This window comes from Natator depressus, chromosome 8, assembly GCF_965152275.1.
Source record: "Natator depressus isolate rNatDep1 chromosome 8, rNatDep2.hap1, whole genome shotgun sequence".
Lineage (NCBI taxonomy): Eukaryota > Metazoa > Chordata > Testudines > Cheloniidae > Natator > Natator depressus.
Window position 1 is genome coordinate 37,419,986 of NC_134241.1, and position 22,391 is coordinate 37,442,376.

The following is a 22,391-nucleotide window of genomic DNA, read 5'->3' on the forward strand; positions in this document are numbered from 1 at the left end:
CTAACGATTGGTAGCTGTGCTGCCAGATCAGGTTCTGTGAAGCAAAGTCATCAGGGGACATGTTCTTAAAGCACCGATTTATAATGACATGTTTTGGGGTTTGGTGGATGGACTGTCCCTCCAGAACGTGAAGGCTTGTGGACCGTGTATGCAGGAAGGATGGCTATGAAATCTGATCCCACTGCTGGCAGGAAGAGAGTGTGGGAAAGTACAGACCTGTTTAAACATGCCCTCTTTTACATGAATGAGTCGCTCCCAGGCAGCAGAGGAAATGCAGCTCCCATTGAAGTCAGGCAAACATTGGTTCCGTCTACAAATCTTCATTAGGTGGGAGAAGTCGGGGAAATTTCTTCTAACATTTAACTAAAACATAAAAGGAATGAAAAATGTATCAGACAAATGAATACCTGGGCCAATGTTTTTAAAAACTGGAGTTAAAAGGTGGGTTCTTAAATCCCCATACTGACACCTAAATAACGACCTAATTTTCCAAAGTGCTGAGCGTCCAGCACCTTCCATCGAAATCAGTGTCATTGAGCCTGTTCAGCACTTTGAAACACTAGACCAATCTTTTGCCAAATATGGTTTAAGAACCATCACTTCTGAAAATCTTGAACCCCTTTACAAAACTGGACTGCAAGAGCCCCTCCCCTTTTCCAGTGCCGAACTTCAAATATGAGGGGAGGAGAATTTATTTATTTACTTACTTATTTGCCTCTGCACTCAATAGATCTGTCATATTTTAGGGAGAATCCAGTACCTATAAACAATTAGCTGGGTATTCCCAGGGCCCAAGGACATTTAACCTATTTGGCACTATTTCTACTATTGTGGGTGGCCTCTGGCAGTGTTTTAGTGCAGAGTTCCTTTTTGGGCATATTGCAGAAGTTTGTCGTCTTAAAATTATTAATTATTATAACAACCACTTCTAACTGGTAGAGCAGTCAGCAACTTCTCCCAATAACTTACCAAAGCTCTAGACACAGGATTCCTTCCTTATTGTGCGCCTCCATTCAAACCTAGATGTAATTTTCACCCTTGACATCATCTACGGTGTTTGCGCTCTTTCTGCTTTCCCGTTTCTTTCTTGGAACCTATGCTGCTCAGCTAGTTTTAGATTCCTGGTACTCCTAGTAGTAAATTTCCGAACCTTGTATCTTCGCTGAGCATAGGTTCTAGCTGCCTCATTCAGGGATCCCACTTCTAGCTGACGTTCTTCCATATTTTCTGGATTCTTATTATACTTTCCTGTCCTTTATTCAGGAACGTTCAGTCTTTGGGAAATAGTCATAGCAATTTCCCCATACTTCCTGCTATGACTGCAGAATTAGGGTCCGATGGCCCTCCATTGAAGTGAAAGGAATTTCTCCACTGACTTCAGTGGGAGCAGGAATGTATTTACTCAGAACTCTGGAAAATGCTATCAGGTTAGGGTTTAACATGAGATACACACATATAAGGAACCGTGTATTTTCAACATGCTATCACCGATTAAATAGAGACTAGAAACACAGGACATGATTCATCCGAAGACGGTGAAGTCATTGTTAGACTCTGTCATGACAGAAATAGTCTGAAAAGCTGAGCAACTACAATTGTGACTATCCCAGTATTGAATCATTCTCTGCCTGAGCTCATGGCTGCTTTGTCCCACCATCAGACACCACATATTGGAAGACGGGAGAGAGAATTTTCTCCATTCATTAGCACTTTCCTTTTAAGACAGTTGTTAAATGATTGACATCTGATGGAACAGAAAAAACTATCAAAATATTAAGTTGCCAACATATTTCTAAATTATCTTAATTTTCCTAAAGGTAATGGAAGCTCCTAACTCAGGGGCGCCATTTCAGATTTTGGTTGGGGGGGAGGGGATTTTAACGGCAATTCCAGGGGTTACTTAGGCACCTGAAAACTCCAGTTTTTTGGCAGACAGGAGCACTGTATCTAATTCCTATACAAAAGAAAGAAAATTAAATAAATATTAGACCCACTCAGCTCTAATACTAACATGTTCTGACATCTTGTGGAAAGTAACTTAAGGGATCTGGGGCAAAAATTGGGGATTGGTCCTGCTTTGAGCAGGGGGTTGGACTAGATGACCTCCTGAGGTCCCTTCCAACCCTGATATTCTATGATTCTATGACCCGGTTAGGTTTAAAATGTTTAATGTGGATTTTTAAGAGCAGGTTGGACAAACACCTGTCAGGGATGGTCCAGATAATACTTAGTCCTGCCTTGAGTGCAGGGGACTGGACAAGATGACTTCTCGAGGTCCCTTCCAGTTCTACGATTTTATGATTCTATTATGATAATCTTTAAAATTCGCTTGGATCTGAAAGCAAAGGTGTTGTTTGAGACGTTAGGTGGCGCTGTTACCAAAGGTGGCGCCAAAAGAGCGCTACCGAGTAAGCGTATCAAGGCGGTGCTAGGAAGAATCGCCATGACAGGGAGCATCCCCGGGATAAAAGACGAATAGTCCTTCTCTGAAGAAAGATATTTAGGCTTCTATCTAAAACTGAATTGTTTTACCCCGCAGATATACTGTAAATCAAACTATTGCTCCGGTACCGCAGGACCTATTTTTAGGCATCAGAGCTGCTGTATGGAAAGCGCTGTGTCCTAGATCAGACTCGGGAGTGGCTGGCGTGGTGGGGAACCACATCAGAAAAAGGCAACTTCTGGCTTTCTTTCTGTATCTTTGCTCGTCCGGAGCGCTGTATGAGGGGATCCGCTATTCCGTGCCTGAAGATTTGGAAATTTGGAATTGGATGTAGGGAAACTACTAGCAGGGCCCGGTTGATTTCACAAAGTAGCAAAAAGTAATTTCTACTCATCACCGGCTCGGGGGATGTGATAATAAAGGAGAAAATAGACGGTGAGCATCTGTGCGGACAGACTGACCTGTGTTTACTGCAGTTCGAAATTGTATTGGAAAATCCAGTGCAGTTGCATCGCTTTGAGGTGCAGGTAGAGGATGTGAATGACAATTCCCCTAGTTTCCGAAAGAAAGAATTTATGTTCGAAATTCCAGAACTGACCCAGAAAAACACCCGCTTTCCCCTGGAAAACAAATGCCATCCAGAACTACACGATCAGCCCCAATGAACATTTCCGGCTGGATGTGCAAGCTAGGGGAGACGGTAGTAAATATGCTGAACAGGTATTAAAAAAAACATTAGATCGGAAGGAGCAGCCAGAATTTAATTTGATTCTCACAGCTTCTGACTGGCTGGGGGGGGAGGGGGAGGGGGGCTTCACCAGAGGACTGGCACAGTTCACATACGAGTTATTGTTCTGGGTATCAGCGATAACACCCCTGGCTTTAGTCAGTTCCTGTACAAAGTGCATGTATTTGAAAATGTTCCTAAATATCAAGTAATTTGCAAACTATCTGCTACAGAGGTGGACGAAGGAACAAACAGCCAGATAACATATTCTTTCAACACATTTTTGCAATAGATTCGGTGACAGAAGAAATAAAAGTGGCAGGTGAGGTGGATTTCGAAGAGGACCAGACTCATGAGATGGAAATCAGAGCTCAGGATGGACGGGGTCTGCCTGCACACGGCAGAGTCCTCGTGGAGGTTGTGGATGTGAATGACAATCACCCAGAAATGACAATAATGTAACGTCTCTGAACAGCCCGATACCCGAAGACTCCCCTCCTGAGACGGTGGTGGCGCTTTTCAGTGTAAGAGACCGAGACTTGGGAGATAATGGGAGAACTGCTTGCTCCATCCAATCAGATGGGCGGAGGCGGAGGCGGGTTACTTGGTGACGAAGGTGGTGGCTGTGGATGGGGATTCTGGTCAGAATTCTTGGCTTTCCTACCAGCTGCTCAAGGTCACAGACCCAGGCCTGTTCAGTGTGTGATCTCAAAATAGAGAGGTAACAACCACAAGGATAACAACAGCCGGAGATACGATGAAGCAAAAACTTATTGTGCTTGTCAGAGACAACGGAGAATCGCCACTTTCCTCATCAGCAACACTAAATATACTTCTAGTGGATGGATTTTCAGATGGTTATATGCAATCTGTTGATGCAGCAAAAGAAGCGGAAGATGAGCAGAGAAGCACGTTGACTATGTATTTAGTAATTTCATTGTCTTTAGTTTCATTTATTTTTCTAGTTTCAGTAATCATTTTTATAATTATTAAGATATACAAGAGAAGAAATTATAGAGACAAATATCTCTCTCCTTCTTGTCATTTTTATGGAGATGGAAATTTCCAGAATACTTTGGTAGATGTAACAGGTAATGAAACTTTCCCCCAAGGTTATGGCTATGAAGTTTGTTTCGTATCTGGATCGGGAACCAGTGAATTCAAATTCCTCAGATCCATTATACCCAGTTTTCCAGAACAGCAATTTAATGGAGAAACGAATTTGGATTTTCCTATGAACTCTACCAACAAAAACGAAACGAAGTCATCTAGTAAGGTAAGGATATTATATTCATTTTGAAAGCAAAAATATTGATTTTTTCCATCAGCTACTTGCCTCTTTAGTGTACAGGAATTATTAAGTGAATCTGAAAATGCTTAAACCTTTTACATAGATATTCTTAATTTTCTATAGCTATGTTATTTACTGATCATTTACAATAAAAAAATCTTCTTTTCCCTGTGTTAATTAACATAGGTGCCTGTAAAGAAAATTCCTTGATGTTTTAGTTTTTGTAATTTTGAAGAATATTGGTAAATGATAATGTCTGTATATGATTCTCTTAGAATTTATAAACGTATATATTTTAATATGTTAATATTGTTAATTATGGACTGTTTGTGTCCTCAGCTAGTAAAGCACAAAGCAGGATCCCTAAAAGGGAGAAAGGAATAGAACATATGTAATGTATGGACACTTTTTGTGAAAAATTGAAATAGTTTCATCTCTAAATATGGGTACAGTAAAATGTGTGGAGACAAATTCATTCCTACCTGATGTCCATGGAGTCACAGCAGGTATGAACTTGACCTGTAAGTGATCATCCAGTTACATAATATCTGTCCAGATGTTGGTAAAGGTTCTATGTCTACTTTATGAATAATAGAATTTTATTTAGAAGGAGAAAAGTTTCGGAAGCCAAGTAGATACCCCTTAAGATACATGTTAGCACATGAAACTGCTAATACAGGGCTATAATTCATAGCCCGCAGGGGTCCAGTTGGCAGAAAAGGAGATGATATTCTTCTGAACGTCACCTATAAAATAAACTGCAAGCATGTGGGTCACCAAAATGTGACACGGTAGATTGTGCAGTTCAAAATATGGTCGTGCATGGCCTCTCACCTCCACTGGGCCTTCGGAATTTGGATACTCTTCAGTGGACATGAATGTGCCCATGGACTGTCACTATGCTATGGTTCTTGCACTTGGCTCCTAGTGACTTCGGGACAAAGGGGAAGGCACTTGTGGCACCAAACTGAGATGTCACTCACAGTAAATTGAGTAGATCTATGATCTTCTCCTTTATACTCCGAAGAAGGAAATATTTTAAAAGGCCGACATTTGAGTTGTCGTTGGGTATCTGTGCGCTAACTCTTCAATTAGATGAATGAGGCAGTTCACAACACTCTCACATCTATTATTTCAGCTTCTCTTCAGACTTGCATAGACATCTCTGTATCTGTTACACTGAGTTCATATATTTTAGGTTTTCTTTGAAACTATAACTGCTAGAGATTTGCTGATTCTTAAAGGAAATCTGAGATTCTGAAGAACAAGATAGCAGCCTGAGAAAGATACCGCTATGCCTTGAAGCTACGTATGGGTCCCATCCCAACTTTGTAATGAATGGGGAAGTGATTATTTGTTCTAGAAAAAAGAAAAGGAGTACTTGTGGCACCTTAGAGACTAACAAATTTATTTGAGCATAAGCTTTCGTGAACTACAGCTCACTTCATCGGATGCGATGAAGTGAGCTGTAGCTCACGAAAGCTTATGCTCAGATAAATTTGTTAGTCTCTAAAGTGCCACAAGTACTCCTTTTCTTTTTGCGAATACAGACTAACACGGCTGCTACTCTGATATTTGTTCTAGAGCCATTTCAAGGGATCTCCCTGATGGATAGGCTGCTTCTGCCGTATCAGTCGAGGTATTACAAAGCAGACACAAATACTAACCCCAGCAAATGCAGAGCCGTGGGCCTGGCTTAAGAAGTGTATAACTATCTACCCCGAATTGAATTTAGATTCTAGGAAAATATAGAAAATATTTAGATAAAGGAAAACTGTCCACAGGATGAAGTAGTGATTTTAGATAAAATCCCTAACTAATATTAGGAGTTTAGATCTAAGCATGTACTTTTTAAAAAGATGAGTCGTTCAAATACATAATGGAACGCATTTGGCATCGTACAGGTCAATATCTGGGAATGGCTAAGGGAAGTTTCTTAGGCGTATTGGACCAAATTTATTCCAGCTGTAATCTCATTGAGGTCAATGGAGTTATACAAGGGATAAATCTATAACGAAAACAAAAAGTGTATATTTTATTTCCTTCATTTACCCCTTCCACTTGAAATCAATATGGCGGAGAAAGTACCTCAAAGAGAAACGTTCAAATTAATCGCTTTTTACAATAAAACATGCTGAAATCGCGCCTCTGGTTAATCTTTTTAATATCATAAGGCTACTCGTATTTACTTGTTTCGAATTGGACATTATTCTATTTCAGTTTTCATTAAATATTTTATTGCTGTTATGTTTGCAAAAGGTTTTGACGATATGAAATGTAAAACTATAAACCGTTTTACATTGAAAAATATCTCAGTAATTTTTAATGCAGACGCTTGGAGCCGCTGCTCACCACAAAGGCGAAGAAAAAACTGAGGCTCCAGACAACTCCATTACTCGCCGAGAGAGCGTCCCTCCGCCAAGCAGGGAAGCAGACCACAATAGTGCGTAGTCCGGAATGTGAACTGCACTGTTCTGAAAGATCTTCAGGTGGAGCCGGGTTTTGGCAAAGATTCTTGCCCGTAAGCGCGACTAAGGGACGCTGACATATATTTAAAGAGAGAACAGGTATCTGTAGAAGAGATTCGGATACAAGGAAACATGAGGATGAGAAATAGTGAGGAAAGCCTGACAAGGCAGGTTCTGTCTCTGATCCTTTTTCTCTGTGTGCCGGAGGTGAGAACTGAAACGCTTCGCTATGCTGTGACTGAAGAAACCGGAAGCGGGTCGTTCGTGGCGAATATTGCAAAGGATTTGGGGCTGGAAGCCGAAAAACTGTCCTCTCGGCAGGCCCGGATTATTTCTGAAGGGGAAAAACAGTATTTTCAGCTAGACCGCAGCACTGGGGATTTGTTTATACAAGAAAAAATAGATCGAGAGGAGCTCTGCGGGCAGATCGACCCCTGGCTGGTACATTTTGAGATATCGCTGCAGAGTCCGCTACAGTCCTACCGAGCTGAGGTAAGCGTTTATGATATCAATGATCATTCCCCGGTGTTCTTAAATAATGAATTTATTCTAAAATCTCGGAAAGTACTATGCCTGGAAATCGGTTTTTACTGGAGGGTGCCCAGAATTTAGATGTGAGCAACAACAGTATCCAGCATTACAGCATTAGCTCTAATGACTATTTTCAGATTTACACTCGGGATCGCAGTGACGGCAGAAAGTACGCAGAGCTGGTGCTGGATAAACCCCTGGACCGGGAGGAGAAGTCGGAGATCCGTTTCACACTCACAGCTGTCGATGGTGGTTCCCCACCGCGGTCGGGTACAGCCCGAATTCGAGTTACGGTTCTGGATATAAACGACAATAATCCGATATTTTCTCGGCTTCTTTATAAAGTCCAGATTTTGGAAAATAGACCTGAAGATTATTTGTTAGCTACAGTCTCTGCTACCGATTTAGACGAAGGAATTAATGGGGAAATATCCTATTCTATTATTCAAAATTCAGAGGAAAATCGCCAAACTTTTAAAATAAATCCCCTCACCGGGGAAATTCGACTCAAGCAGCCACTGGATTTTGAAGACAGAGAAAACTATGAGATAGACATACAGGGCATAGATGGCGGGGGTCTGTCTGCACACTGCAAAGTCCTGGTGGAATTGCTGGATATGAATGACAATGCTCCGGAGGTGACCATAACATCCCTCACCAGCCCTATCCCCGAGAACTCCCAGCCGGGGAGAGTGATGGCTCTGTTCAGTGTCAGGGACCGGGACTCCGGCGATAATGGGAAAACGGTCTGCTCCATAGAAGACGAGCTGCCTTTTACTGTCAGAAAAGTATCAAAAACTTCCTACTCTCTGGTGACTGAAAGCTCACTGGATCGTGAGAGACTGTCGGAGTACAGCATAACAATCACTGCTCAGGATTTGGGATCTCCCAGTCTCGCTACTGCAGTGACAATCACAGTGGAAATATCAGATATTAATGACAATTCTCCCGTGTTTAATGAAGCGTCATATACTATATATACAAGAGAAAACAACGCGCCAGGGATAAAGATTGGTAAAGTCAGTGCTATCGATTCTGACTCAGAGCAGAATGCCAAAGTGACATACTCTCTATTGCCTGCTGAGGTAGGTGGCCTTCCGCTTCTCTCTTATATCTCCATAAACTCGGAAAATGGGAATGTGTACGCTCTGAGATCCATGGATTATGAACAGATAAGAGAGTTCCAGGTCACTGTGAGAGCTGCAGATGGCGGGTCCCCTCCACTGAGTTCTGAAGTCATTATCCGAGTTGTGATAATTGATGAAAATGACAACGCCCCCTTCATTTTATACCCTCTGCAGAACAGCAGCTCCCCCGCTAATGACTTGGTTCCCAGATCGGCGGAGGCGGGTTACCTGGTGACGAAGGTGGTGGCTGTGGATGGGGATTCCGGTCAGAATTCTTGGCTTTCCTATCACTTGTTGAAGGCCACTGACCCAGGTCTCTTCACTGTGGCTTCCCAAAATGGTGAAATAAGGACCACTAGGCCATTAAATGAACGAGACAGCTTCAAGCAGAAACTTCTTATCCTGACTAAAGATAACGGAGAACCATCCCTATCAACCACAGCAACGCTAAATTTTCTTGTGGTGGATGGATTTTCAGACGCATATATGCAGATTTTTGAGGTACCCAACGAAGAAGAGAAGGACAGGACATTGACTACCTATTTAGTGATAGCGCTGGCTATGTTTTCATTCATTTTTTTATTTTCAATAATATTATTTGTAATTATTAAGGGATGTAAAAGGCGAAATTTTAGTGAAAAATATAACTGGGCTTGTGACAATTTTTATGGCGCTAACGGCTCCCCCAGTAATTTAGTAGATGCCAGTGGAACCGGAATCCTATCCCAGCCTTGTCATTATGAAGTCTGTTTGACCAAGGGATCGAGTAACAGAGAGTTTAAGTTTCTCAGACCAATAAACCCTAGTTTTCTTTCTCAGAATTCTGAAATAGACAAGGTCAGAGACAATGATTTTCTTAATAGTTCCCATGCGGGTAGTCAGATAGAATCAATGAGTCAGGACAGCATATCTGCTTGTGTTGATTAATATTTAATTTTCCAAGCTTGCTTTGATGCTTGTTAGTAAGAGTTTAACAGAATTTTAAACAATTTGAGTGTACATAGTAATAATGTAGCCGTATGTATCCCTACTATTCAATCTTCACGCCCTTGCCTTGTGCTTTAATTATGAATATTCCTCTTCTCATAGAAATCCATTGATGATGATGATTGATAGCGATGTCCTTGTGCGTACAGATACTGTTTTAGATTAGCGATTTTTGGTTAAATTTTCGAGAGCGACAGAAATACCTAAGTATCAGAGGGGTAGCCGTGTTAGTCTGGATCTGTAAAAGCGGCAAAGAGTCCTGTGGCACCTTATAGACTAACAGACATATTGGAGCATAAGCTTTCGTGGGTGAATACCCACTTCGTCGGATGCACGAAGTGGGATTCACCCACGAAAGCTTATGCTCCAATACGTCTGTTAGTCTATAAGGTGCCACGAGACTCTTTGCCAGAAATGTCTAAATCACTTTTGAAAATGGAACTTCGTCCTAAATCACTTTTGAAAATTGAACTTCGTCCTAAATCACTTAGTCACTTTTGAAATTTTTACCCTTTTTGCGAAACTGTAGTATTGTGTGGGATGAAGAACATGTAACTCTCTCAGCTCCACTGAAATCTCAATAAAATTTTCCCACTTTGAACTCTGCTTGATCAGGTTCATGAAATATAGTTAGGAGGTCACTTAGTTCCATGAATTAACATGTAATGCAACATACGTGTAAAATCTTGTCACGTAGAAAAAGTTGAGGCAAAATCCCGGCTGATTTCCTTTAGGACTGGAATGTAGGGATCGCTATTAGCTGGAAAGACTTGAAGTGCCATTGCTTAGCTTATCCACCGGCATTGTGGAAGTCATGGAACAACACTGTTCATAGAGTACCTCAGATATAGAATGTATCGTATATATCTGGATCAAAATTTTCCAGATGGGGGCCTAAACACAGGCAAGCAAACGTATATTTAGGCACCCGAATAAAAGTAGCCTTTTTTTTTCTGGGCTTCCATTTTCTTCAATGGGAGTTGAAGGAACCTGTAACTTGGAAAGTTAGACCACGCCTCTAAGGTTTAAACACTGATTTTGCAGACCGTTACCCTCGCCTTTAATTTCTCCATTGACGGTTGAGCTCACAACCACATTTGGAAACCTTTACAAATTTCCTCATATTATTTCGGTTAAAAACGAATCTGACCTTTAACATATGTTCTTCGATATGGGTCATACCCCTAACATGTCTATATTCACACCAGAGGTATGACCCTTTCCAGGCTTAGCTGTGGTCTTCACAATTATTCACTTTTTACATGGTTCACCAAACCCTGTGGGACACTTACCCTCCAGATGTCTCTGGCTAATATCATGGTCACTGTCCACTAGCATTTTTAGCACTGAAATGATGGCATATCATCCCAACAGTCATATATTGAGTGTGTGTTCATCTCTTGGTTAAACTTTGTAGTTGGTTACATCATTATTCACTCAAATTAAACGTCTCTGTGTTAAATTAGCACATATCAGGAATAAGATTAAGCGATATGAAGTGAAATAGCTGGAGTGTATTGTGACTGCATGTTCTGTTCCCTAAACTCAATAAAATCTATATTTGCCCTCCTTCAAGTTATTAATGCCACTACTTCTCGCTCGCTGTTTGTTGCTTAATTATGCGGATGCTTCTACACCATATTTTTAGGGAATTATACATAGTTACCACTACTTCCCTGTTTTTTATTTTCTCTTTGCTCTGAACCTTTCTTGTTGGGGCTGACTTTCCAACCTGTGTTAATTTTCTGCTCTCCTTTGAACACTCCAATTGATGTTTAATAAAAACAAAACAAAAAACAAAAAAACCCACAATGACCAAAAATGGATATCTGAAGTCTAAGCAGGGCTGAAAACCCTTCCAGATGAAAATCCCGTGAATACTAACAGTATGGCACTTGCTCTATGTGTGTTCACATTATAAAGATGTGGACTGAGACTAAAGTTAATTCCTACTCTAACCAGATAGTTTTCGCTACGATGGCTAAGATCATCCCATTTAATACTCTAATTAGATTGTTCTTCTTACCATATCCACGTTAAATTTTTTTTGCTTAATACCCAATGATTGATTTTTCTCCAGTTTATGAAGTTGTACTATGTACTCCAAAGTAGATAGGATTATGCTTAGTTATATATTATTCACACTTTTTTTTATTTTTATTTACTCTTCACTTTTTCCTCCACGTCTTTCTTGAATACTATCTGAACCAGAATGCACTATGTGTAGCTCACTCAAGGAGTACTCCTAGCCTGATAGTGAGCTATAAATAATTCTCTTGTGTATTTGATTATTTGAAGCGAGTCGTGACTCCCGATGGGTCACATACCTGTAGTTTATCTATAGGAATATGGAGTGGAACTCTATTAGGCACCAGATTCAATAGACTGACCATAGTGCATAAACCTGCTACCTGCTACCCTGACTTCACACGACCATTCCTTCCATGGACTTTAAAGGGCCTGGTGGAGGCTGTGTTGAGGACCCAGAGCACATGTGGATGTCATTGCTCAGCAGCACTGCGTCATTCACACAAGAAAGTGGACAATGAGATAAATGCTTCTTCAGTGGTGGCAGAGTATCACATTGTTTTCACTGAGTGTATTAGACGTTCTAATAATAATGCTGTAATCTGATAAATATATGACGGGGAAAAACTTTAGGCAACAAAAACAAAGGTCATTTTAATTAAAGCATTTGTTCTGGTCTTTATAGTACCAAATGGTGACACATTTAGGAAGTGGGGACAGTAAAATGATTACTATAACTTCAGAAACTCATTTATTAAAATCATGTCAAGTGATGCCACTCAGAAGGGTTCAAAGTGTTAATAATAATTGTATCTCCCTTCGTGGAATTTCATTTGAAATCAGTTGGAATACTAGAATCGTAGACATATAGGACTAGAAGGGACCTTGAAAAATCATGAGGCCAACCCCCTGCACTGTGGCAGGACCAAGTAAACCTAGATCTAGACCAGGGGTGTGCAAACTTTTGGGCCCAAAGGCCACATCAGGGAATAGCAATTGTATGGAGGGCCATGAATGCTCACAAAATTGGGGTTGAGCTGTGGGGGGTGTGGGATTGGGGTGGGGCTGGGGTTTAGGAGTTTGGGGTGTAGAAGAGTGCTCTGGGCTGGGACCGAGGGGTTCAGAGGGTGGGAGGGGGATCAGGGCTGGGGCAAGGGTGCCGGAAGATGTTCAGCTTCTGGCTGGGGGTACGGCCTCTGGGATGGGGCTGTGCATGAGGTGTTTGGGGTGCAGGAGGGTGCTCCGGCCTGGGATGGAGGGGTTTGGAGAGCGGGAGGGGGATCGGGGCAGGGGGTTGAGGCATGAGGAGAGGCTCAGGAGTGTGGCCTCCGATCCAGTGCCCCCTGGAGTGGGGCTGAGCTATGGATCCAGCGCTGCGGCGGAGCAGGCCACACCACACAGCTCGGCCCCTGACCCAGCTGGAGTACCTGAGTGGGACCGAGCCGGCTGGTGCGGCTCCCAACCCAGCTTCCCAGCCAGAGCACCGGAGTGGGGCCAAGCTGCATGGTGCAGCCCTAACCCGACCCTGTGCCCCGAACGGAGCGGGGTCGCACCAGGCAGCTCGGCCCCCGACCCAGCGTCCCGAATGGAGCGCCGGAGCGGGACCGAGCTGAGTAGTGTGGCCCAGACCCAGCACCCCGGCCAGAGTGGGGATGAGCCACTTTTGGTGTGGCTTGAGCCAGCTTAAAAGGGCTTGCAGGCCGGATCCAGCCCATGGGCCATAGTTTGCCCGCCCCTGACCTGGACCATTCCTGATGAGTGTTTGTCCTTCCTCCAGTGACAGCATTCTACAACCTCCCTTGGAAGTCTATTCAGGCGCATAACTACCCTTGTAGTTTTCCTAATATCTAAACTTAATCTCTCTTGCTACAAATTAAGTCCATTACCTCTTGTCCTATCTTCAGTGGATATGGAGAACAATCGATCACAGTCATCTTTATAAGAACCAATAACATAGTTGAAGACTGTTATCAGGTCCCACCTCAGTCTTCTTTTCTCAACATGCCCAGTTTCTTCAACCTTTCCTCATAGGTCAGGTTTTCTAAACCTTTTATCATATTTGTTTCTCTCCACTGGACTCTCTCCAACTTGTCCACATGGCTCATAAAGTGTGAGGCCCAGAACTGGATGTAATACTCCAGCTGAGATCTCATCAGTACCAAGCAGAGCAGGACAGTTACCTCCCATGTCTTAGATACAACACTCCTGCTATTACACACCATAATGATATTAGGTTTTTTTCCCCAGAAAGGCATCCCAGTGTTGACTCATATCCAATTTGTGATCCACGAAAACCTTCAAATCCTTTTCAGCAGTTTTACCACCTAGCCAGTTATTCCCATTTTGCAGTTGGGCCAGAGATAGCGCCCCCATCCAGGGAAGTGAGCTGCAGCCTAACCAAGAATTAACAAAAGCTTCAAAATACATTTTGAATAATTTTTATTGATAAATATATACAGATTTAAGGACAATTTGTGATTTTATTTAAATGTAACAATTCACTCTCTCCAAAAGAAAAGTGCAATGCCAGCAAGTTTGAAGAATGTAATGCAGAATGAGTCTCTTGGTATAGCTAATAGTGCCTCAAGAAGTTGCCTTGTTAACATGGCATTTTACATCCCTACTTTTGTAAGGGCCTTGATGTGGTAACCACTGCTTGGTGAGGCAGTGGCAGGATTGTAGCAATTAAGCCCAAGCTACATGGAGGATGCAGGGGGTGGGAATGGGGCGTGCAGCCTGTGCCTCCCCAGCCTTCTCCCCCTTGAGGCAGGCCCCATGCTGGTTCATGAGCGGCTGCCCAGGCCCAAGCCTGCCTGATGCTAGGCCCTCAGCCTGGACCCAGGTAGCAGTGGCAGCGGTGGTGGCTCCAGCTCCAGGGTCCCACTGCTACTTCTTCTTTACTAAAAATAAGGTAAGTTTTTAACAGCTATTAAATTATACATTGTGCAGGAGTGGAAATGACTATTTTGTGATTTGTTCCTCACCTGTCCAAAAAGTCACCCTGAGTGACACAGCACAAATCTGTGCCATTGTCCTCGAGTGGCGTATTTGATTTTTCCTTCCTAAAGGAGGTACTTTGCATTTGTCTTTATTGAATTTGATTTTGTTGATTTCAGAACAATTCTCCATTTTTTCACTGTCCTTTAGAATTCTAATCCTGTCCTTCAAAGTGCTTGCAATCCTTCCCATCTTGGTGTCATCCATATTTTTAAGGAAGTTAAGAGTATTTTTAAGGAAGTTACATTTTAGCTGACATCAGAGCTCCAAAAACAGCAACACTGACAGCAGTAACAGTACTCCACCACACTAACAACACTGGAAAGGACAAACTGGCTCCAAAAGCAATTTTCCAGACATACTATAGAGGCTATTTTATTTTACTGTTTGTTTAATGCCGGCAACTGAGCCATATGGAGTACAAGATAACCTCTCCCCCACAGATTTTACAGTCGAAGAAACAGTGACCAGACCTTTAGATATTCTGGGAAGCCTCAAGTCACATTAATATCGAGGAGAATTTTGGCTGCTTTGCACCTCTGAGTTTTCGGATTAGGCACTATTTGAAAAAAAAATAGACTAAAATGCATATTAAATATTCAGTATGTCTATTCTTGCTTTCCGTATTAGTATGTTTTCTAAATAGATTTACGTTTTATAAAAAAAAGTTTATTAATTCAGGATATCTAAAAAGAAAGCAATATAATAGCCATTCTGTAAAGGAGATAGAACCACCATCGAACAGATTTTCCAACCGGTTTTACGGCGAGAAAGACCTCATTCAGGCGCATGGTGGCGCTGTTGGCTAAGAAGGGGAAAGATTACAACAGGCGATCCTGGAGTCATAAGGCTAGAACGTAACAGGACCAGAATGCAGGAGCCGAGATACGGGTGCTTCGCCTGGTATCGCTGAGAAAAACAAAATTATAAAGGCGTTGGATTAACTGAATCCGTAGAAAGGAAATATACAGGCTAAAGTAAATCTTTCGGAAATCAGAATTCTGCAATGAATTTCCACTAGTGTCGTTATTTCCCGATCGATGTCTGTGTGTTCTTTCCTATTAAGAATGGCGGATAAGAGAACAACAATCAAAAGGCAAGTCGCTTCTCTCATGCTATTTCTTTGCGTGTGGGCCCTCGGATGCGAGACGGTTCGCTATTCTGTGCCTGAGGAAATGGAAAGCGGGTCCTTTGTGGCTAATGTAGCAAAGGATCTAGGGCTAGACCCGAAGAGACTGTCCGCTCGCAGGGCCCGTGTGGTTTCCGAAGGCAGCCGCCAGCATTTCCAGCTAAACAGCAACACCGGGGACTTATTTATTAAAGAGAAAGTGGACAGAGAGGAATTATGCGGGGAAGCGGAGCCCTGCATGGTGCAATTTGAAATAATCCTGCAAAATCCCTTACAAGCCTATCCCGCTGAGATAAGAGTTTATGATATAAACGATCATTCTCCAGTATTCTCAGACAAGGAATTTATTTTAAAAATCCTGGAAACGTCTGACCCTGGGTCTCGATTTCCCTTGGAAAATGCCCAGGATTTAGATGTGGGAAACAACAGCCTCCAGAACTACAGCATTAGCGATAATAATGACTACTTCCATATTTATACGCGGGTTCGGAGTGACGGCAGGAAATTCGCAGAGCTGGTGCTGGATAAACCACTGGACCGCGAGGAGCAGCCGGAGGTGAGTCTAGTGCTCACGGCCGTGGATGGCGGCTCCCCGCCGAGGTCAGGCACAGCACAAATCCGTGTCATTGTCCTCGATGCCAACGACAATCCCCCTGTGTTCTCTCAGACCACTTACAAAGCTCGAGTTCTGGAAAACAGCCCCAAAGATTATCTGGTTGTCACTGTTTCTGCTACTGATTTGGACGAGGGAAATTATGGGGAAATATCCTATTTTTTTAGCCAGAAATCCAAAGAAAACAGTAAAACCTTTCATATAAACCCAGTGACAGGGGAACTTCGACTCAAAGGCCAATTGGATTTTGAAACGATTGAAACATATGAGCTAGATGTTCAGGCCACAGATGGCGGGGGGCTGTTTTCCCACTCCAAAGTGCTTGTGGAGGTGCTGGATGTGAATGACAATCCCCCGGAAGTTAAAGTAACGTCCCTCACCAGCCCCATACCTGAGGACTCCTCGCCTGTAACAGTGGTGGCGCTTTTCAGCCTCAGAGACCGGGACTCTGGGGACAACGGGAGAACAGTCTGCTCCATAGAAGATGATCTTCCATTTTCTTTGAAAACAACTTTCAAAAATTCCTACTCTCTAGTGACTGAATATGTGCTTGACCGAGAGAAAGTATCGGAGTATAACATCACCATCACAGCCAGGGATTTGGGAACTCCCAGTCTCTCCACTGAGGAGAGAATCGTCGTGAAAATATCCGACATTAATGACAATTCCCCAGAGTTCAGTCAAACATCATACACTATGCATGTCCGAGAAAACAACGGCCCAGCCGTCTTGATAGGGAAGGTCAGTGCTTTTGATTCAGACTCAGAGCAGAATGCCAAAGTGACATACTCTCTATTGCCCGCCGAGGTAGGTGGCCTTCCGCTTCTCTCCTATATCTCCATAAACTCGGAAAATGGGAATGTGTACGCTCTGCGATCCATGGATTATGAACAGATAAAAGAGTTCCAAGTCACTGTGAGAGCTGCAGATGGCGGGTCCCCTCCACTGAGCTCTGAAGTCATTGTTCGAGTTGTGATAACTGATGAAAATGACAACGCCCCCTTCATTTTGTACCCTCTGCAGAACAGCAGCTCCCCCGCTAATGACCTGGTTCCCAGATCGGCGGAGGCGGGTTACCTGGTGACGAAGGTGGTGGCTGTGGATGGGGATTCCGGTCAGAATTCTTGGCTTTCCTATCACTTGTTGAAGGCCACTGACCCAGGTCTCTTCACTGTGGCTTCCCAAAATGGTGAAATAAGAACCACGAGGCTAATAACAGACCGAGATACGATGAAGCAAAAACTCATTGTGCTTGTTAGAGACAGCGGAGAATTGCCCCTTTCTTCATCTGCAACTCTGAACATAGCTCTAGTGGAAGGCTTTTCGGACGCATACATGCAGTTTACAGATGTAGCTGTGGAAGAGGAAGAGAATGGCACATTAACTCTGTACTTAATAATTTCCTTGTGCTTAGTATCGTTTGTTTTTTGTGTGTCAATAATAGTATTTATAACTACCAAGCTTTATAGAAGAAGACATTATGGAGAAAGATACATGTCTGCTTCTGGTAATTTTTATGGTGATAGCAACTTCCAAAATAATTTGGTAGATGTAAAGGGTAACGGAACTCTGTCTCACAGTTATCGTTATGAAGTCTGTTTAACAACTGGATCAGGAAACAGCGAATTGAAATTCCTCAGACCCATTATCCCCTCTCTCCCACCTCAGCATGGCAATGCTGGAACGGACTCTGGAAAAGAACAGGATCTTCTTACTAACTTTGATTTGACCATGGACATGAAATCAGCGAACCAGGTAAAATTAACTTCTCATTCTCTATAGTTTTTTCTTATTTTTTTTCTTATTGATTTAACATATGCCCACATTTAACCATATTTAAAGAAAACATCATAAATATTTCACAATTATTCAGAATGCTACTTTTATGTTCTATTGGTTCTTGCAAATGATTTTAGTGTTGATCTGTATATATTTAATGTTTCGTAGTCTGTGTTTTGATTTAGAAACGTTTGGAATATTAGATATCTTCAGAGACAAGTATCGGAGAGTATTAATATACTATTGGTCCATTGAGTATGCACGTTATAAGGAAATGATTAACCTCCTAATCTCCTTTGGGGAAATATTGTCCGAGTTGTCCACCTCTCCTCGTTTGGGGAAATATTCTTGAATATTCTAGTAGGGATAACTGGTTTTTGTCTTTGATCAAAGACTCCTGGTATCATTAAAGAAACAGACTTTGTCAGAAGCGCGGTTTAACAGGGAATTGTAAATGATAAATTAATGCACCCAGCTATTTTCCCATTGTTATTGTTACTGTCACCCAGGACCGAATTAAGGCAAAGGAGGCCCTAGGTATACTCTATGGGGGCCCCATAACACCACTCCCACACTGTGACCCCACCCACATGGGAAGGCACTACCCTCCTTCTGCCGGGATGAGCTCGTCTTTCGGGCTAGCTGCTGTCTCAGGAATCAGTTGCACTCAGTTTATCTTTCTAGAGTTTTCCTTGCATACATGAGAGCTGGACATATCTTTAAATGAAAGCCGAGACTCTGATCTAATCACGTGACTCTAAGAGCTAGGGCCCTAGGAGTCTCTGCTGTTACTCGAATTATGTCATGTAGCCAACCTTAACTTTGTCATATTGCTTTATTCTGTAATGGAAATGTCTCGATGCATACTATTGACTTTATATATATAGTGGATTGACTTTATATATACAGTGGATGTATAGTGCATTTGTCGAAAACATATTGAAAGCTGTAGAGTCTCAGGGTATATTGAATCATATCAGAATTCTATCTGGTTTTTAACTGATGTGTTAGTACAGCAGAAGACTATTTTAATGAATAGAAATTGAGCAACTGATCTACTTGGTGTTGTGAAATTAGTTGATGGTGTTGTGTCCTGTGGTATAGAACTTGCAAGTTTGTATTTACACTATATTTTGCAGTGTTTTATACATTTTTGTAATAAATAATGTAACTTAAATTAGTGTTAAGGATTATTAGAAATAGATTCCTAGAGTCAGAAATTGAATTTTAAAATCTTTCATTATGTTGTTATCTTGGCCTTTGCAGGTAGTTTTGCAATTTATTTCTGGTTTGATAACACTAAGTGATGAAAGATTATATGGCAGATTTCCAGACTTTTTCTTCTTTTGCTGTTGTAGAATGTTTCTAAAATGTGTGTGTGTGTGTGTGTGTGTGTGTGTGTGTGTGTGTGTGTGTGTGTGTGTGTGTGTGAGTTGGATTCAATTGACATTCACTTACAACCTACCTTAACTCTTGCTTTAACATATTTTTTATTTTGGAATTTTCTGCTCTAAAAAGGTTTAAAATCAGGTTGGCATATAAAAGCCATAAGAGTGGGGACCTGTTCTGACACATCTTTAGAAATGCACTGAAGTAGGGCTGCTGTCCTAAATATGTTAACAAGTTGATAGGAAGTTTATGTTTTGAGGAGATTTATACATGACACAGAGTAGAGGATGAATGGGTGTGAGGATGAACGAGAGGGAGACATTATTCAAAGAGAAATCATTAAACATTTCAGATTATATATGTAGAAAATGTTAAGCATTTACAGTTTTAAAAGCAGTGAAAAGACCATTTTTGCCAGTCCACCTTTATGCTTTCTATGACCCGTGGGTGTTTCCCATGACCCAATCCCATATCTGTCGCAACCCACTGCACTCCCATTTCTTTCATGGTCCTCTGAATTCTTTTTCTGTGATTACCTTCCTGACCCTACCTCCTGTCCCTTGTCCCCTTTCCATTCCCCCTATCATATTTGCAGAAGGTTATGATTTGCTGGTTATGATTATGCTATCTGTATGCATGTATCATTGTTGTATTTAAAGTTATAAGTATTAGCTTTATACCTGGATTTCAAATGTTTGCCCCTGGGGTAACACCCACGAAGTAATTAGCTAGCATATCTTGGAGGGACTATTCAAATTGAGTGGCCCATCGAAAGAACATTTAACTGACAATGGACCATGGGAGACGCCCATCTACACTTAATGGAATTTCCTGCTGTGACTAGGCAAAATGCATGGACATGTGACTTGCCCGTGTAACTCCAGACTCCATCTTGTTGCTGTGATTTTCCACAGTAAAAACAATGGAATGCCCTCCACATGGCAAAAGCTATAAAAGGCCCTGGAAACACCTCCATTTGGTTTTCAGTCCTGCTTCTTACCTCTGGAGGAACTTTGCTACAAACTGAAGCTCTGAATGACCCATCCAAATTGTGGATGTACTCCAGAGACTTGACTTAAGCCAGCAGTTTATTCCATCACTGCTACAAGCCTGAACCAAGAACTTTGCCATTACTGGATATAATCGATTCCTTTAACCAATTTTAACTCTCATCTTTCTTTCTTTCTTTCTTTCTTTCTTTCTTTCTTTCTTTCTTTCTTTCTTTCTTTCTTTCTTTCTTTCTTTCTTTCTTTCTTTCTTTCTTTTTACAAATAAACCTTTAGATTTTAGATACTAAAGGATTGGCATCAACATGATTTTTGGGTAAGATCTAAGTTATATATTGACCTGGGTGTATGGCTGGTCCTCTGGGATCAGAAGAACTTATTATTTGATGAAATGGGTTGTAAAGAACCACTCATCTCTGAATCCAGTGTTTTTGGTGGTGATATAAGAACTAGAATGCCTGAGGAAACTGCCTTTATGTTTTCTTGTTAGCCAGTATGGTGAAACAGGAATTTACTTTTGTGGCTGGTTTGGTGTATCTTATATAAGAATAACCATCAATTCTGGGTTGTGTTTGCCCTATTTCTTAGCAGTTCATCCTGAGTTTCGATGAATTTCTTCCCCATTAATGAGTTTCCTCTTGTAATGCTGAGCAGAGAATTTTCTTTTATTTCCATCCTTGGGGAAGGGAAATTCATGAACTTGTTCGGGTCCATGTTCCATGAGAATTTGCTGCACACTGTCATCACATCTGGGCCATGAAGCTGGGTCCCCATACTGTAACTTGTTTGTAACTTCCTCATCCTTTCTTCCTTCTACTTCATTTACTTCAATTTCTGCATGTGTCTCTGAAGGTGAATAAATTTTCTCCACTTCCATATCAGTCTGATGCTGTGAGCTGCCTCCAGCTAGAAGTAAGTTTCCATCATCTTGAGTTTCCAAACTGCTTTTTTATGGATGTGAGCTACCCTCATCTCGAGGTAATATCCCTTCATCTTGATGTTCCAAACTGCTTCCATGTGGATGTGAGCTAACCTCCTCTCCAAGTAAAATTCCTTCATCTGGATGCTCTGAACTGCTTCCATGTTTATTTGGATTAAAGAGAAGATATTGCAGGAAGGACCCCTGCTGTTTTGCTTGGTCATTTTCCTTCTCAGCCTTTCGTTTATGATACTCAGCTCCTGAGGGTTTTCTTTTTCCTCTTTCTGTCATGGGGTATTTGAATATTGTTATGTACTGTGCCACCGACTGCAAGCATTATAGCATTAAGGATGGCTGACACACCCACCACATGGTTGGCGATTTAAACCACATTGCAGCCATCCCAACACGTCTTTTCACTGCTTAAAGGTTCAGTGATTAGTAACATACACTCACTTACCTATTAAAACAGTTAGTTACAGTGTTTACATGGAAACAAAATGACCTTTTTGACGTTATAACCCGACACCGGTTGTTTGGAAAGTAATCCCCTTCCTCATGGGTGCCCGCTTGGAGTGTGATGTCATCACTTTCGTAGTCTATTAAGCGTTAATGCTGTTACTTTTCTTTTATGGACCTTATTTATTACATGTGAACCAGTTATAACAAAGAAAAGTTCATAATTATATAGCCTGATAATAACGCTATGGTTTAATAACGCTTAAAGATACTCACATTTTGGATTTATAATGCTGAAAGACGTTATTCTTTATTCTTTGGCACCAAGAAACACAATTTTCCACAGTATTTGTTTGATTCTTAACCATCTACCTGCGATGTGTGTTAAAATGTATGACATGTATCAACGTCAGACATGTATCAACTTGTGGTATCGCTGCTCTACATGAATTTCCGGCTATGCGACCTTGATGTATATTCGAGTTAGGTGTCACTAG

General features: G+C 41.7%; 2 protein-coding genes across 6 annotated transcripts in view; both read left to right on the top strand.

Moving 5' to 3' along the window:
- Positions 1-4,314: 4,314 nt before the first annotated feature.
- Positions 4,315-22,391, top strand: part of LOC141992118 (protocadherin beta-1-like) — a 45,846-nt gene continuing 27,769 nt past the window's right edge. For 4 of the 5 annotated variants that reach the window (XM_074960795.1, XM_074960796.1, XM_074960800.1 and 1 more), the window contains exon 1: positions 15,480-18,096. In XM_074960795.1, coding sequence (XP_074816896.1) covers positions 15,640-18,096 — 2,457 coding nt within the window. In that variant the 5' untranslated portion in view covers positions 15,480-15,639. Of the gene's footprint in view, positions 4,447-15,479; positions 18,097-22,391 lie in introns of those variants that run through there. The other variant, XM_074960797.1, reaches the window with a different exon arrangement.
- On the top strand, positions 4,409-9,782 carry LOC141992119 (protocadherin beta-1-like). Its single transcript, XM_074960802.1, is given in 3 exon segments — positions 4,409-4,446; positions 6,793-7,473; positions 7,476-9,782. Coding segments are annotated over 2 exon segments (2,451 nt in total). The 5' UTR covers positions 4,409-4,446; positions 6,793-7,061; the 3' UTR covers positions 9,515-9,782.